This window comes from Varanus komodoensis, unplaced genomic scaffold (assembly GCF_004798865.1).
Source record: "Varanus komodoensis strain SLA01 unplaced genomic scaffold, ASM479886v1 scaffold8, whole genome shotgun sequence".
Classification (NCBI taxonomy): domain Eukaryota; kingdom Metazoa; phylum Chordata; class Lepidosauria; order Squamata; family Varanidae; genus Varanus; species Varanus komodoensis.
Window position 1 is genome coordinate 17,965,273 of NW_025336481.1, and position 16,600 is coordinate 17,981,872.

Consider the following 16,600-nt stretch of genomic DNA (forward strand, 5'->3'; position numbering starts at 1 on the left):
AATCAGAGTTTACAACCCAATAACAAACTACGGGTTCATTTACAACCCACAGTTCCAGGCTCACACATGATGACAGCTCATGATTCAACAAAACATTGCTAATTAAATCCCAGTTGTTACTGCGGCAGTTAAGCCTCATAAAATAAAATCTTAATATTGTATGCAGCTTATAAATGGAATTAGTAAAAAGTCCTTCTAGCCCATAAGTGAAAAGTTTAATACCCTTGTTAAAAAAGCAACAAGGTAAAGGACATACTGAAAAAGTGACTGCTTGGTTCTTAGCAAGGTTAACAGCCTTTGTAAAGACTTCAAAAAAATGCAGAGAATGTTAAAATAATTGTCTGCTTTCCTATCCGCCTGTTATTTCTGCCAGCGCAAATCTTCTCTCTAGGCCTACTTCCATCATACTTTTCCATATACGTAAAAATTATTTTTCAAAGCATTACTTAGCTCTGCATATATGCATTTCAACATCTTCAAACAACTGTTATAGTATTTCTGCAAAATAACCTATTATCTATCACCTTTGGTGAAGAAAGAAAGATTGCCTGGACATTTCTCCAGTCAGGGTATTATTAAGCATGTGTGCAAACAAGCTCCCTGCTCAAATATGTGTGCTCACGACAGGAAGTCTACTAAGAAAATTATTCTCATTCACTTAGCATTTCAAGCATTTGTAGCACGACAGCATCCTCATTTAAGTAGTTTTAGAACCAAGTAATACCACTTGTTTTTACTTTGTGCTTCAGCAAACTTCTAGAAAGCAGGTGCCTGTGTATTAATCCAAGGAATTTAAATTGGCTTTATCTGCACAGAGCTCCCATTCTTTACATGGAGATGAAACTGGAACAAATCTTGCAATGAGCTCAAAGGGCTCAGATATCTAAATGAAGGTCCTTTCTATTCAAAGAGCAAGGGTAAATTTAAATAAATTATACTTACGAGGCATGATCCCTTGGCTAACCAGCTCCTCACGAGTCCGTCGCTGCTGGAGCTTCAACTGCAGTACTGAAAAGAGGCAGGTGAAGAAATAAGTAGGGAACAGGTTACTATGATATGCCACAATGCCGAGCACATTTTAATTTTACTTTCTCCTACATTCAGAACATTAGTGAGGAGAAAAAAAGTTCTGACATCCCCACCCAACTGTAACTCTTGCAATAGCAGAAGTAGCTTCAGGCACTTAAGGTTTCCGTATTCTGCTGCAGACAGCAGGAAAGGAAGTTACAAAGCATTTTGCTAGTTTGATAAAAATCCACAACATATGAGAAGAGGGTGGTTGCTCAAGAATAGAGCATTAAGCGCCACTGCAAATCATGAAACTGTAAAAACAAGAAGACACTACACAAAGTGATACTAATCCAACAGAATGTGATTAGAACAGAGCATAAATTAGTGTACGTGCACATTTATCACTAAACTATCTGTGAAACACATGATTACCTCTATATCATGCCTCCACTAGTTTGCAATACTGCTGTCTTCCTCCCACCACCAAAAATGTTAATAAATATTGAAAGTTGCTTCAAGAGTTAAAAAAGATTCCCCAGAAATCATTTAGGAGTTCATGCTCACAAGTACATAACATGGATTCTTTTTCTCTGAAGGAACTTTAATTATTCTTTACTCTCACAATCCAGATAGCTGAGTGGCAGAAGATATAATTCTTTACTGTTTCAAAGAAAAGAGAAAGTACAGTTCTAAAGTGTAATAGTAATTGTAAAAATAGAACGGAGAACTTATTCTAGGCAGTTAAACAGATGGGGGGAGGGGGAATCTGTTCATGAATTTTTGGACTTTAGATGTTTTTCTATGCAGAAATAGCCATAAAAATAATGAAGCCACTATATGCCAACAACTATGGCATTTACAATTTGAGTATAAAATATAAGGAAATCAGACTGTTTATGTGCATACACAAGGAGCTGGCCACAGGTTGTTGCATCCACTGACTCTAGCTATTTCTATGCTGTCTTCCATAGCTATGAGAAGCACTGCTTTTGCCATTCCAGTTAAGGCGGCTTGGATTGCTACACTCTTGTTTCACTGTTTCTGTTTCCACATACCCATATATACACATTTACTAACTGAGGTTAATATTACATGCATCTAATGAACTTCACCAGTCTACAAAGACTTGTAGCATAATAAATGTGCCAATTTTGAAGGCGCAACAAAACTATTTGCTGTCCTTCCTGTAACAGACAAGCACAGATACATGTCTGGAAATTTAACCAGGGATATATAAGAAGGCTGACTACCAACAGTTGAAAACACCTGGAATTTAGGAAGCACTAAATAGTAGTACAGGTTTGCAGTATTTTTGTAAAATATTGGCTGTTCACATATAGCATTAAGCCAGAACTGCTGGTTTATCTTGGTTTACAGTGAACAAATAGCCTGCTATATACTTATTTTCTCCCACTTCACTCCACTTGTTCTGTAACTGTGCAAAACAAATAAAAAACAAAAGCGTTGTGTGAGATCCAAACCTAGGGTGCTAGTTTGCCTTTCCCACAAAAGTCAAGATATGTAAGCCAACAAACCCTAGTTTATCCCTACCTCATAAGCCTGTCACAAAAAACCCCTTTTAATTTCTATTTTTACATACTCCTGCAGAAGTATGCACCAACATGTTATTTGCTCATAGTAAACTAGGATAAGTCAACAATTTTGGACTATTTTTGTTTACTTTTGGATTATTATCAGAGTGCAAACATGATTAGTATTTATTTGATGTACTTCCCAATGCCTGTACAGTCTTGTTTATAATTGAAGGTCTGATTTCCTAATATTCAAAATTCATGTCAGCATGCAATCTTTATAGGGAGTTTCATTAGAAAAAAAAATCCTCTCCCATCTTCATCAGTGAGTAGCTGAGAATGAAGAAAAACCCTTATCCATTGAACCAAATGCTTGTTCTGGTGCTAAGAGAAATGCTTTGCTATTTTAGTCTAATACTGGCACTTTTCACTATTAAACATTTTGCCATCCCAAAATCTTCGGTTTGCAAAGTCTATGTGCCATGCCACATTAGTTATTAAAATGAAATAAATGGAAGGCTATTAAAAATAACTTAGTAACAGTCTACAAGCAAACATGTGCCTTATCCGAAACACAAGGCATCCCTTTGTAAATTATATTATTCAGGTGACACTGTATTACAAAGATACATTTCCAAAATAACTATGCAAAATGACAGTGTATTTATTTGTGAATTTTTGAATCACTCTTCATCACAAACAGGTTCTCCTATTTGGAACATGCTTGTACCATTTATGATCCCCTTTTCTGAGAGACAAAGCTTACAAAACATTAAATGACTACCAGGATCAGGTTTCCTTAGAATGTAGACCAAAGCAGTTTCAACTGAACAGGTATTCAGGCACAATTTGCAAATGGATATGTTACTCTCTTGCAGCACCTTATGAACTAACACATTTGTTATGGAATAAGTTTTTGCAGGCTAGAGTATTTTTGAGATATTAACTATACTACTCATACATTTCTAACCTGCAAATAAGCTACACAGTATGGCTTACATGTGAATAATTCACAGCCTACTAAACAGACAATGTGGTTCACCATGGGTTAACCCCTCCCTCCCATTCCTTCATCACCAGTCTTCACAGGCATATCCCAGAGGAATCCATGTATTTTCAGAGGTACATGGTAACAACTCCAACTATCCAAAATGTCCAGCCTTCACTCATCAATGCCATGGTTGGTGTTTCCTGTCCAAGTACAGAAAAACCATTCACGAACATGGACAAAGCATGGCAGGTACAGTCCATGTGTGTGATGCAAAGAGACCACCAAAAAAAACTACAAGCAACTTAATTGGTTGCTTCATTCTTATCCAAACTCTGATCTTCATCTCCATCTTATCATCATAATAACCTTGTGAGGTAGGTAAGGCTGTGAGTCAGTGACTGGCTCTTAGTCACCTGATGAACTTCCCAACCAAGTGTGGACTTAACTTGGATCTTCTGAGTCCAAGTCTAACACACTTTAACCGGTATGCCACAATGGCTTTGCCTCTCATTTGACAGCTGTGAAACAATAACTAGTCAAGTGAGAAGCAAAGACATGAGGGGATCTTCACACACAAAAAGTGGTGGAATGTATACTGATCCCTTCCCATGACTATTTTCAAAATCCTCCACTTATTGTACTGTTTTCCAAAACATTGGTGCTCAGAAAAGCGGGAAAGTATGAGCCAAATGATTTACAGGAGAATGGAATTTTGACAGCTGTCTTTATAGAATGAGTTAATTAGGGCTCATTTTTGTTTTGACAAAGGCATATGATTTCATGGGGAAACAAAGCCAGTAAGAATCATTCCAAAGCACCAGTTGGGCATTTGGTTAGTCAAATGAGCACAATAATAGTGTTAAGTTAAGCCACTCTTGCCAAGCAACTTGGTTAACTGCTTCCTGCAACACAGGTTCAGTTGATAAAAAACTCATGATGGGTTCAACAACTCCTTTAACAAGCCATGAGTTTTCAGGACAGCTTGTAGCCCCAAACAATGTCATCCTGCAAGAAGCAGTCTGGGTGTGTGGAACACAACAACTGAACATGACCAGTTAGAATGATAAGCTGTCATTCTGTGTAAATTCAGTCATTATTTTCCTTCATGAGTTAAAGCGTCTAAAATATTGCTGCCAGAACCATGTAGCAATCAAGCAAAGCCACTGAAAGGGTGGGTCAAAACAATAGAGCAGAAACTGTCAGTGAATAGGAAGTGAAAACACCCATTATAACTAAATGAAAGTATAGGAGAGGAACTTTAGGTAGACTGCAAGTGGTTACCAAAGACATGTGTTACCCTATCATATTAAAAGGAAATTATCAAGCAGACTATTCTTTTATGCAAAAAAGTATGAAAGTGACACTTGCCAAATTCATCTAATACCTCTTGCCCTTGAAGGTGTAAAAAGGCTCTGCTATTTTCCTAAAGTCTGTATTATTTTAAAGTAATAACAGTTTAATATTCTGCTGCTGAGTTTTAATTGCTGTGATGTGTAGAAAACCAAGCCAGTATTGGTGGCAGAGAATACTCACCATCCAAATTTGTATCCTGCCCATACTGCCCACTTTCCACTCTTTCCCATCAACTATGTTGTTGCCAGGCTGTATACTTGATAACTGAATGGGCAGGATGTTTTTCCACCTAACAGCAGCTTTGATTCATTCCCTGTCCAGATCCTTTCTGACAGCCAACTACGATAATTTCTAAACTGATTCCATGAGCACACCCTCATTTTGAACTCTTCTGGTTTCATTCAAGTAGGCAGGATCACTCTATCTTTGCAAGGGCCATCCCCAAGCTGGTTATCCCCTTACTGCAGTCGGTGAGCAGCAAACAGAAGCAAAGAGGAAGAATAGGTTCCTTTCCTGTAACTGGTTTATCAAGGGATCATTAGTATGGGTTATGCATTTGCACAGAAGTTACTCAGAACATTCTAGAACTGAATACAATTTTAGGTGACAGTTGTGCCCACCTCTTCTGTGCTTACTCTTAGTTCTAGGTCTGCTACAGCAAAGGAATAAAGAAGATAAGGCATCAAGCAAAGTGGTGGATAGGTTGTGTGCATCTTAACGGTGACTTTGGAATGAAAACTGGAAACTCACAAAAACAGATATGAAACCTAAAAGCAGTAGTAGTTCCTTTAACAACATTTGCATTTGGGCGATATTTTACTCAGTTCCACTTGGTGGAAAAATAGCATAATCACTTTAAACCACTATGAATTAACATGCATTAACAAGGTTTCAGAAATTCTCCAGAGAAAGAGACCAATATTACTTTGCAAAACTAAAATGGATTACAAAGGAAGCTGTCAGTGAGCAAATCTGGCAATTATTTGCATTTTTGCAGTACAGCTGAAGACAACTATTTATGATTTCCAAGGAGACCATTCAAAGAGAATGGGCATACCTCAAGAACATTGACAGTTCAACAGATTTATACCATAGCCCTCCAACATTTGAGAAACTGGGAGTAATACACTAATTTTCTCTCTGCCTTCTTTTGTTTACGTTCTATTCCACTGGAAACTGGTCTGATAATGAAAAACACTTTTCAGTATAAGACAGCTAAAATAAAATGATCTCTAAAGAGTACAACTTGGAGTAAGACTCCTAATACCCCAATCCTTCTGAGGAAAGAAGACCCAACAATTGTCTAATGTAGAGTTACATTTTGTGAGGGTGAAGAGATTACAAGTGACAAAGGTATAAACATATCAGCATTAATTCTTCCAATAATCTTGACCATAAATCCAAGACTACAGTCAAGGTGTTGCCCTTTCCATTTTGTTTCTTCATTTTTACCTGAATGTATATCAACATGAGTTCACTATTTGTCTCTGCATACACTATTTATACCTATGCATTCTTTTCAGTATACCAATTCTGGTCAGTCAATATGAACCAGAAGTGCTAAATGCATTACTGAAGAAAGAATAAGATACAAAAAACTTGGAAGAATAAAATACTGGTAAAAATACTGCTGGAGAAGCCAAATTCATATCCATTGATTTTAGAAAATTACTGCCTGGTTTCAAACTCAAGACTTTTCGAGCAAGGTCCTCAAGTGAATGGTGAGCGCTCTTTTAAGTACACTGATTATTTAGATCCTTTTCAATCTCGATTTTGGAACAAAAGACAGAATGATACAAGTAGTGTCTATAATGTCTTGCCACAGGAGGTCCATTTAGCTCCTAACATCACAAGTTAATACTTGTTCAGCAGCTTTCTACCCACTCTTCAAAGGGAGTATTTTTGATTAGCCTGGCTACCTGATCAGTGCTGTATTGTTGCTCTGAAGTGTTTTTTCTTATTATGATTGTGTTTTTTTATTGTGCCATTCTGTGGCCCCCTCAAGACCAACTGCCAAAGGAACAGGAAGTTAATGCTTTATAAAATAAATCTGAAATTAATTAAATTATTAATTTCTGGAATAGGTCAAATCAACAGAGCTTCCTTCTGTGAGTTTGGTTGACCAGTCCTGTTCTAGAAACATGTCTGGTTCATACCCAATTGCCTTATGAACTGCTAGCACCTCACTGTGGTGGGTCCTGCTGACTTACAGGCAGTGCTGGATACTTTTATTTTCTTTTAATATTTATTATTTTAGTTCTTTAAGCTGCCTTGCATATTCCCATCTGCAAGTGAAACATTTTTTTAAACACTTTCCAATGAATAAAACCTAGATAGTTTTCTGTAGCAGTTATTCATATATAACTCAAATGTGGTGGCTAATCCTTTCACTTATCAGACAAGCATCCAAACAAACCAACAAACAAACCAAGCCACCATTTTTTCCTAATACTATTTTTTCCTAATAGATCAAAAATATAATGTGAATTCTTTTTAGTCATTCCAGTTTGCTCTGGTTAGTACTGTGCAGAAGACCAGTAGACCACTTCTGAATATTCTTACCCTGAAAACCTCAAGATGAACCAATCCAAACTGAAACAAGAGATACGCAGTGCCAGAAGATGAGATTCCCAGGTTGGAAGGCATTCAACAAGCTACTGGGGAAGAGTGAAGGGCAAGTACTAATAGTTCTTTTGCTAATGCCACAACTAGATCAAAGCAAAAAGGAAGTCTACTAACCTACATGAACACAGGTGAAAGGAAGTCTAAAGCTAATTAACTCACACAATTGGAACACGGAATGTAAAAAGCATGAATCAAGAATACTGGAAACCAAAAAGCAGGAAATGGAATGGCTGAACACCACAGTACTTGGTGGGAGCAAACTAAAGGGGGCTGGGATGGGACATTTTCAATCAGACAAACACAAAATGTTTTACCTGAGAAATGAAAAACTCAGAAGAAACGGAGTGGCTCTATTACTAAAGTAAGATGTAGCACAGGCAGTAAGAGGCTATAAAGCAATGTCCAATTGAATATTATCAGTCAAAATTTATGAAAAATCTATCAATGAAACCATCATTTAGATCAATGCACCAAAAATAGATGCTGAAGAAGAAACTGAAAGTTCACGTAGGTGTTCAACAGGAAATTGATAACACACCTAAACAAAACTTACTGAGAATCCTCAGTGATTGGAATGGAACAGCAAGAAACAAGGCATATTCAACTGTAGGAAAATTTGGCCTGGGGTAAGAACCAAAGCAAGAGAACAATTCATAGATTTCTATGTAGTGAAACATCTGTTTATGACAAATACATACTTCAAGCAACTGACCACATAACTGTATATATGGATATCAGCGAATGGCCAATACATAAATCAAATAGACTACATGATTGGAAGCAGAAGATGGAGATGCTGTATTTTCGTTGTCAAAACAAGCCCAGGAGTAAACAAATTCTTTCCTTACTCCCAGTTGAAGCTTATTTCTGACTTCATCTATTACCATTTGTCTTATGGGAAACTGTTTCAGAGGGAGTTTCAATATGAGGGGGTATTAAGTGGGTCTGTTGAGGTAATTCTGAAAGGACATCTGATAAGTCCCTCTCTAAGAATCTTACCTGGGTCATTTGTTGAGGAGACAAATGAGGATCTAGACAGGGCACATTGGAAGGGTGAGCTGGCCTCATCTCTGCACTCCTACACACGTTCCACTGTATTAGCCTGACTTTCCCTCTCCCTCCACTCAAGAAAGTTTACATGATAAATCTGAGTACAGCATCTCTTATCAGTTAACTGAATCTCATAATCCACCAGTCCCACCTTCCTGATGACCTCATAAATCCCCCACCACTGCACAAACAGCTTTCCACTGTCTGAAGGTAGCAGTACCCTCTGTCCTGGCTTGAATTCTTTTGAACTTACTCTACAATCACACTAATATTCTGATATTGCTGAGCTTGCTTTAAATGAGCTGCAGCTCTTTGAGCAATGAAAATCGAGTTAATGGCCTTTGGAGCAGTTTCCCAGCCCTCTTTCATCAAATCAAGGTTAGTCCCCAGGATGTCTGCCATAGAATAACTCAAAGGGAGAGAAATACACTGAAGCTGTGGGACCTCTCACAGCAAGTATCAGTGGTCCCAATAATTAGTGCCATTGCTAGGGGTAATCGCTTATGAACTTCCTCAACATCTCCTTAAGGGTTCTGTCAAAGCGTTCTACTAGGCCACTGACCTGGAGATGATACCTAAATGTCCACAGGGGTTTGATTTTTAAGGTCCTCTATGCCTGCAACTGCAAATGCAACTGCCACCAGCAACTCCTGCAGTAGCCATAGCATCTCACAGGGGAATGGCCTCCAGGCACTGTGTAGCATAGTCTATTATCACTAGGATACACATTCACCCCTTTGCTGACATTTCCAGTGATCCCACCATATATAAGCTTATCTGCTCAAACGGCTCACTGATAATGGTTAGCAGAATCAAGGGTCCAGAAGGACCTCTCTTTCCTTAGTTCTTCTGGCACTCTGGACACGAGAGGCAATACCTCCACACCTGAGGGCATATGCTGGGCCAATAAAATACATGTATTAATCTCTCTTTCTCCAAGCTAGTATACCATGGGGCAATTTCTACACTGAGGTCTGGAGAGGTTCTGGGATTACCAACTGTCAGCTCTGCCTGATGTTCCCCATCTGGCCCTATTTGATATAGTAAATCCTCATCTAGCTTAAAATATACCCTGCCCTCCTTCCTGGTTCTGCCCCCATTACTGGGTGGGTCTTTGCCAAAGCATGTGCCAATGTAGCAACATTTTATTTTAGGAAGATTAACTGAGACCGGGGTACCTGAAGCAAGTCAAGGGGGTTTTGACTTCATCCCCTAGAGAAAGACATGTTCAGAGTTGCCTTTACTAGTTCTTCAAAACAGGGACAATCCTTTCCTATTATTAAACCATAGTCTAACCCTAGTACAAAGTCAACCTTGCAAAAATGAATCTGCCTTCCTACTCCTATCTTGGCCCACCTAGTGGTATATAATTTTATATCCTCATGGATGCAGCATACATGCAATTGATCATCTAGTGGATCATCTCCCCCTTATTTCACTAAGGTGCAACCACAACCTGTGTCTATCCAAGCCTCTATCATTTTACCATCCATCCAGTCTTGTAAGCACCATACCTGTTTGGGAAGGGTCCTCTCCATACTGCCAACCAAGCCTTAGTGAAGGCACATCCCATGTGTGGACAGTCACACTAGAAATGTCCTTTCTTTCCACAGGTGAAACAGATCACAGACTGGCTAGCAGTCTCCATGTTTTGGCCCTGATTGGGGTAAGAAGTCAAATGTGCCACCCCTTGACCCATCCCCATAACATGCCCATGGCCTTTGCTGAAGTCTTGCCCCTTGCCAGTGTTTGGTAGTTCCCCATGCCACCCACTGTTCCGCTGCCCCTTGGTCATCTGGCTCCCCTGTGTCCACCCCTCAGCCCAAGCTTGTGCTTGCTGGACCCAGTCTTCTGGTTCCTCTGCTGCCACACAGGTCATTGAATTGCATCCCCTAGTATCTCATGCTTTTGACATCTAGCTCACTTCCTGGCTGCACTGGACATTAAGCTCTTGAAATGTTCCAGTAGGACCAGCTCAGCTCCTTGCTTCAAGGTGCAAGCTGCAGGCTTCTGCCACCTTAAGCCATTGGTTCATATTTTCTGGCCAGCCACACAGGAGTGAGATCCTTGGCCAAAGAACATGCCTCTCATCCTCCTACAATAGGTCTCCTCAATGCCATTTAAAATCCCTAAGATAGCAGCTTTCACCTTGTCATATTGCCCTGCTTCGTCAGGTATCTGCATATGTTCTGCTTCTTGCTCAGTTCCCATTAGACATGGGATTAATAGAGTCATCTTTGATATGCATAATGGAGCTATACCTCTTCCTCTCACTTCTGAGGCCGTGCCTGCTTTTGTTTCCCCACCAGGTATATGCAGTTCCCCCCCCCAAAAAAAAAAGTTTGTATTAAGGCACTCTGGTTTTGTGATTGTGCATTGAAAGACTGGGTCCATAAGGTACACCTACTAGTAAGCAAGTTGTTGTATTAGTCTCTGTTGCTCTTGCACGTATTGCCTTTGTCATTACATTAGCCACATCACCCTTGACTCTGAGTGGGAAAAGTAGGGGGTAGCTGAACCTACTCTGTGCCCTGCCCACCTTCACCAGTGTTAATGGAGCAGCAGGAAGGGGGATGCCAAAAGCTCCTTCCTCCCTTGTTTCCATACTGGGACTGCAGGCAAAAGGTGTTTGAAGGCTTCCCTTGATTACATCCACCAAAAGTCTATTTAAACTGCAACCAAAGAGAGAATTAATACTGCATAAACAATAACAGGATGGGCTGCACCCATCAAGCAAGGGATCTTCCCTCTAGAAAATTACTGTTGCCCCCAAGAACTTCTTAATGAATAGCCAGTGTTAAGCACAGGGCTGCTGGTTTCTTCCCCAGTAGTCCCTTGTGCTGACTTACTGCTAACGCACAACATAGGTCAAACCACAAGTCTTCCTTGCTCTCCAATACAGAACTAGCAGGAGAGCTAGCAAGTTGTTTATTTAGTCCAACCAAAGACTTGCCAATTAAGGGAGCAAGCAAAGGCTTTCTTTCTCTCTCTCCAGGATGCAGACTGAACCCTAGCCAAAAGCAGCACACATACCTGTTCCTGGTCTCTCCCAAGGCACTCCTCTTTCTTGTCCGCCCTTCCACATACCCTGGATTTCCCCCACCATGGTTGTGGCTTCTCCTGTACCTTTTTTTGCCCCCTCTCCTGTCCTTTTATCCTTCCCCTTTTCCCTCTGTTCCCCTTCAGGTATGGCTCATTCTAGTCAGGATAGCAAAAGGCAAGGAAGGCAAAGTGTGTGACATCACTGGCCTGAGGTGCCTCTCTCACTTGGCCTTTTCCTGTGCACTATGCTGGCTCCAGACTGCTGGCACCAGCCAAGAGGCTACATGCAATTCATTGGGTGTCTGGTAAAAGGCAGTGAGCCCCACTAACCCTTCACACATCTGCACATAAAATGTTTCAGTTTGGTTCAGAAAATGTTCTGATGTTCCAGAGCAGAGTGGAGCAAATTGTGGCCCTCTACATTTAAGGATTATCACACCCTGTGCTGGCTAGAGCTGATGGAAACCATAGGTCACTATATCTGGTGGATCATAAATTGATCAGTCTTGACATACAGAGATATAATTTAGTAGGTTTAACTTACTTTGATTTAGTTAACAAAGCTCCTACTACACAAATATTTTACCTAAAATTCCACAAATATTTTACCTAAAATATTTTACCTAAAATATTTGAGATGGAAAATTATGCTGTACTTAATTTAAGTCAAATGTTCTAATATGCCTTTTTGTTGGAATACTTGGAAAATTTTAAAGATATCAGTATTGACTTCCCTTACATTTAAGAGAATACAAAGGAGAATAAAGTTGCTGAAATTACCTTTACCAAAGAAATGTGCATGAAATGCAGACAACCACTCATCTATTTCAACCAAATTCAACATTCTTCCACTATGTTTGTTGGGGTATCTTAAAATTACCTGCCATTTTTAGTTCCATTTTACTCTGTGACACTATTTTATTTTATTTTATTTGAAAGCCTTTCCAATCACCAATGTTCTCTGAGTGGATTGCAAATAGTTAAAGTCTAAAATGTCATACAAACACTCAAAAATATAAAACATAATCCAAACATTTTTTAAAATATTAAACAACGAACAGCTATAAAAAAATTAAAAATGTATCTAAAATGCCTGGGAGAAGTGGTCTTCACCTGATAAAGAAAAGATAATACAGCCACCAGGGAAAATTCTTTGAGGAAGCTATTCTATAAATGAGATGTCTCTTTCTTGTAACATCCTCTTTCTTGCAGCCAACCTAGTCTCCTTCAGTGGGAGCACCCAGAGGAAGGTCTTCAAAGATGATCTAAGGGTCTGAGCAAATACATGTGAAAGACGTTCCTTTAGATACTCTGGATCAAAGCTATTTAGGACTAAAAAGATCAACATTTTGAAATGGATTTGGAAACAGACTAGAAGCCAGTGCAGCCAATGAACGGGCACCACATGATCTCTTCAGCCAATCCCAGTTAGTAACTTAACAGCTCTCTTTTGAAAAAAAAGTTTCTAAAATGTCTTCAAAGGTAGCCCCATGCATTGAAGTAATCCAAGTAGGAGGTTCCAAGAGCATGAAGAACTGTCACCAAGCTAACTCTGTACAGATGGGGTCACAGATGGTTTATCAACCTAAGCTTATAAAAAGCACTCTTGGCTACCTAGGCCTCAAAATGATAGATTCAAGAGCACCCAAAGTTGCGCCTGACCTTTCAGGGGGAATGCAATAGGATGAAAACTAATCAACTTGGCAGACAAACCATCATTCAACTGGGCAAACAATTTACCTGAAAAGTATTATATGTTTATCCACTAGCTAATCAGCTGAAAAACATTAATAGCAAATAGCAGTAACTGCCGAATTTGCCTAATATTGTATTTACAATAATACATACATTCATTTTTACTAATAAAGTTATAAAACATAAAAATTTCTGCAGATAAATTAAACACCGGAAACATTTCTACTTTACATCATTGCTTAATTTGCTTGGAAAAACACATTTACTTTCTCACAAACGATTCATATCCTTGCTCAGAAGGGTATGAAAAGTCCTTCATAAAATGGAATACACAGTACCTTCTGATACAAAATAGTTAAATTGTTTATTATTAACTATTAATAAATAGTTAATGTTCTACAGCACATTGTAGAACTCCCAACGTATTGAATATCAAAGCTATTAAAAATGGCACTTACTAACCTTCTCGTAAGTTGTGGTAAGAATCCTGACCCAATCCCACATTATTTCCTTCCTTCGATACAATCTCTGCAAATGGTACAATCCCACCATATGAGGGCTGAAGGGTTTTGGTTTTGTCCAACATGCTGGAAGAAATCCCACAAACAAAATGTCCCCTCAGGCCTAGGGACCACTGTTTAATCCTCAGAAAAGGGCCAGTATAGGTCTCTCGCAATGTCCTGTTGATCCCTTATTCTTGGGTGCCAGTTTGCAGCTTGAAGCTGAGCTCACGCTGGAGTCAAGCAAACACCAGAGGCAGACACATCTAGGAGAGCTGACATCCAAAAACCAAAACCAAAGAGCTTCAGGTAAAAAAAGATGTTTTATCAGTACTATGTTCAGACACAGAAAAGCTTTTCATCCTCTATGTGCATGCACATAGTAAGGGGCTAGAGAGATCTCAGCCTCGTTCTCCACAACTGTGCACACTGACAGATGGATAGATTCTTTCATGAAGCTACTTGCAGCAACAGCTAACCTCATTCACCCAAAATAGTAAGCAGTTGGTTTCGCTACTCAGACCTCAAACACTTGCCAAACAAACATCATCATATGATTTAGTTCCTGTCTTCTTTGTCTCCACCTCCAAAACTTCTACACAGTGTTTGCAAATATGAGAGATACTGCTCTGGATCAGCAGGTATAGAAACTCCATCCTACTTCCAGTTAAATTAAATTCTAGCATTTGGAGAAAAGGTACTAGGTGAAAGAGTAACATTAATTAAAGCCAAACTTACCTTAAACTTTCTCATCTATTTGTGAAATGCCATGGAAGGTGAAAAGCTTGGGTTTTAATAGTTAAATACTGTTAAATGTTATAGTAAATTAAGGCACTCTGTCAGGAAAACACTAATTATGATAATTAGAATGATCATCCATTTTATACAAGACAAATTAAGGACCTCCAGTTGCTTGATACTGTTCACTGTAGAACCAGAACTGCAAACACCAAAGGCAAATATCTATCCACCTCCTGGTATTTTTAATTCATTTGATAACACTTCTATGAAAATCAGTATGTCTTCCTCTTTCCTTCTATACATACGTTTTCTTTTTCTCTCTCATACTAGGGGTTTTTTTTTTCTTAATGTTGGGTATATTTTCAACTGTGCAAGAGTGTCATTGGGGCTGTCACAAAGTGACTTCAATAGGAACACAAGCTCATTCACTAAATGGCTGCCATAGTAGGTATGGTAACACTAAAAACATCTATTTCTCAGAAGGCAAGCTGGTGAGGCTCAGGGGCAAGGGCAATACGGAGTAAGCTCTGAGTCCTAAAACACAAAATCACTTTGAACTCAGATTTCTGCTCCAACTTAACTCCCATTTTAAGTAAAGCAAACTGGTGAGGCTGTGGCACACTCCACCTCTTGGCAGAGACCAGCCCACTTCTCCCTCTCTCAACTTACATAAATGATTTTTTATTATTTCTTATTTCTATTTATTTCTGAATAAACCTATACAGACTGTACTGCAGATCATACACACAAAAATTTCACAGACACAAATATATCTTCTCTCTAGTCTATACCTCTGCTCTGGGAATATAAAACAATGGGAATAATGAAAAGAGAGAGAAGAGGAAGAAAAAGGGGAAAGGAAAGGAAGAAAAAGAGGACTAAAGGAAGGAAGGAAGGTTTAAAGGAAAAAGAGGGAAATAGGCAACAGACAGTAATGGAAAGATGAAATAACAGAGTACAAGGCAATGCAGAAAAGAGAAAATAAAAACTAAAAGCAAGCTGTCATTCAGCATGCAAAGCAAAAAAGAAAATGGAATGCACACAGAATTTCTGACATCCATGCTGCTGTGTCTCAAAGCTTTCAAAAAGCCTTTACTGAGGCAACCTATGAGCTGCAGGGGGTGGCTCCATAAGGCCTCACCTTGACTTCTCCACTGCTGCTCTGGCCACCTGCTCAAGCCCCTCAGGCTGCTGTTACTTATTAAAGGGGCATTCCAAGCCACCAGCAGCTCTTTAATTGCAGACCAAACAAGGTGTTTACTGAATGCATAGAGCAATGCTATATATTCCATTTTTCAAAAATAAATTAGATGCTGTGGGGACAGTGAGAGAGAAATTGCTTCTCTGATTGCAGCATACAGATGGGATCTTTCTCCCCTGGCTGCAGACAGAATGAAAACTATCCCCGCCCCCCTTGTACACAGGAAGCAGAAAGGAAAAGCACTGACACACCCTGTTTTATGACTTTCTTTTTCCCAACCTCTCTAGGCTGTGCAAGCTTGCTTTGACAACTTTAGAAGAATAAACAAATATCCCACTGTTTAGGGTTAATACAGTGCTGCTACTTTTTTTTAAACCAGCCAGAGCACAAATAGCTGTATATGACTACAGACAGAATCACATGGCAAGAAGAAATAGGAAAACATTTTGCATAAAAACAAAGGATGGAGCAATTTCATCACCGCAATTTCAAATAGCCTTATGTCTATAGTTATAAGCAACAAAGTATGCATTGCTTTTAAATTTTAGACTAAAGTTCACTAAAATTCAAGACATACACAACTGACTGCACCCTGTTCACTGAGAAACATGAGGAAGTAAACTTTTATTATTTATTTTTTTAGAGACTAACTAACTTGGGGTACTCCCAGGAATCCACTTGTAGCCAGAATAAGTAAGGAGACTGAGTAAAATTTCTAAGTATGCAACACTATATAAGCTTGCCCACAGTGCACAGCTTATAGATTTATCCCTCCAGACAACTGACTGCAGCTGCTCAAGCAGTTCAGGAGTTTCCTAGTCATGATGGACAGGTGGCCAAAGAGAAACTTTAGTTGTAG

At 39.2% G+C, this 16,600-nt stretch overlaps 1 protein-coding gene across 3 annotated transcripts in view; it reads right to left on the reverse strand.

Annotated features, from left to right (window-relative positions):
* MRTFA (myocardin related transcription factor A) overlaps positions 1-15,880 on the reverse strand; it is a 47,072-nt gene extending 31,192 nt beyond the window's left edge. For 2 of the 3 annotated variants that reach the window (XR_006417141.1, XM_044455680.1), the window contains exons 1-2: positions 13,762-15,879; positions 943-1,008 (exon numbers count right to left, since the gene is read on the reverse strand). Coding sequence is in view for 2 of the 3 variants with exons in the window: in XM_044455680.1 (XP_044311615.1) it covers positions 943-1,008; positions 13,762-13,885 (190 nt within the window). In the remaining variant the exon portion in view is untranslated. Of the gene's footprint in view, positions 1-942; positions 1,009-13,761 lie in introns of all 3 variants that reach the window. The other variant, XM_044455681.1, reaches the window with a different exon arrangement.
* Positions 15,881-16,600: the final 720 nt, after the last annotated feature.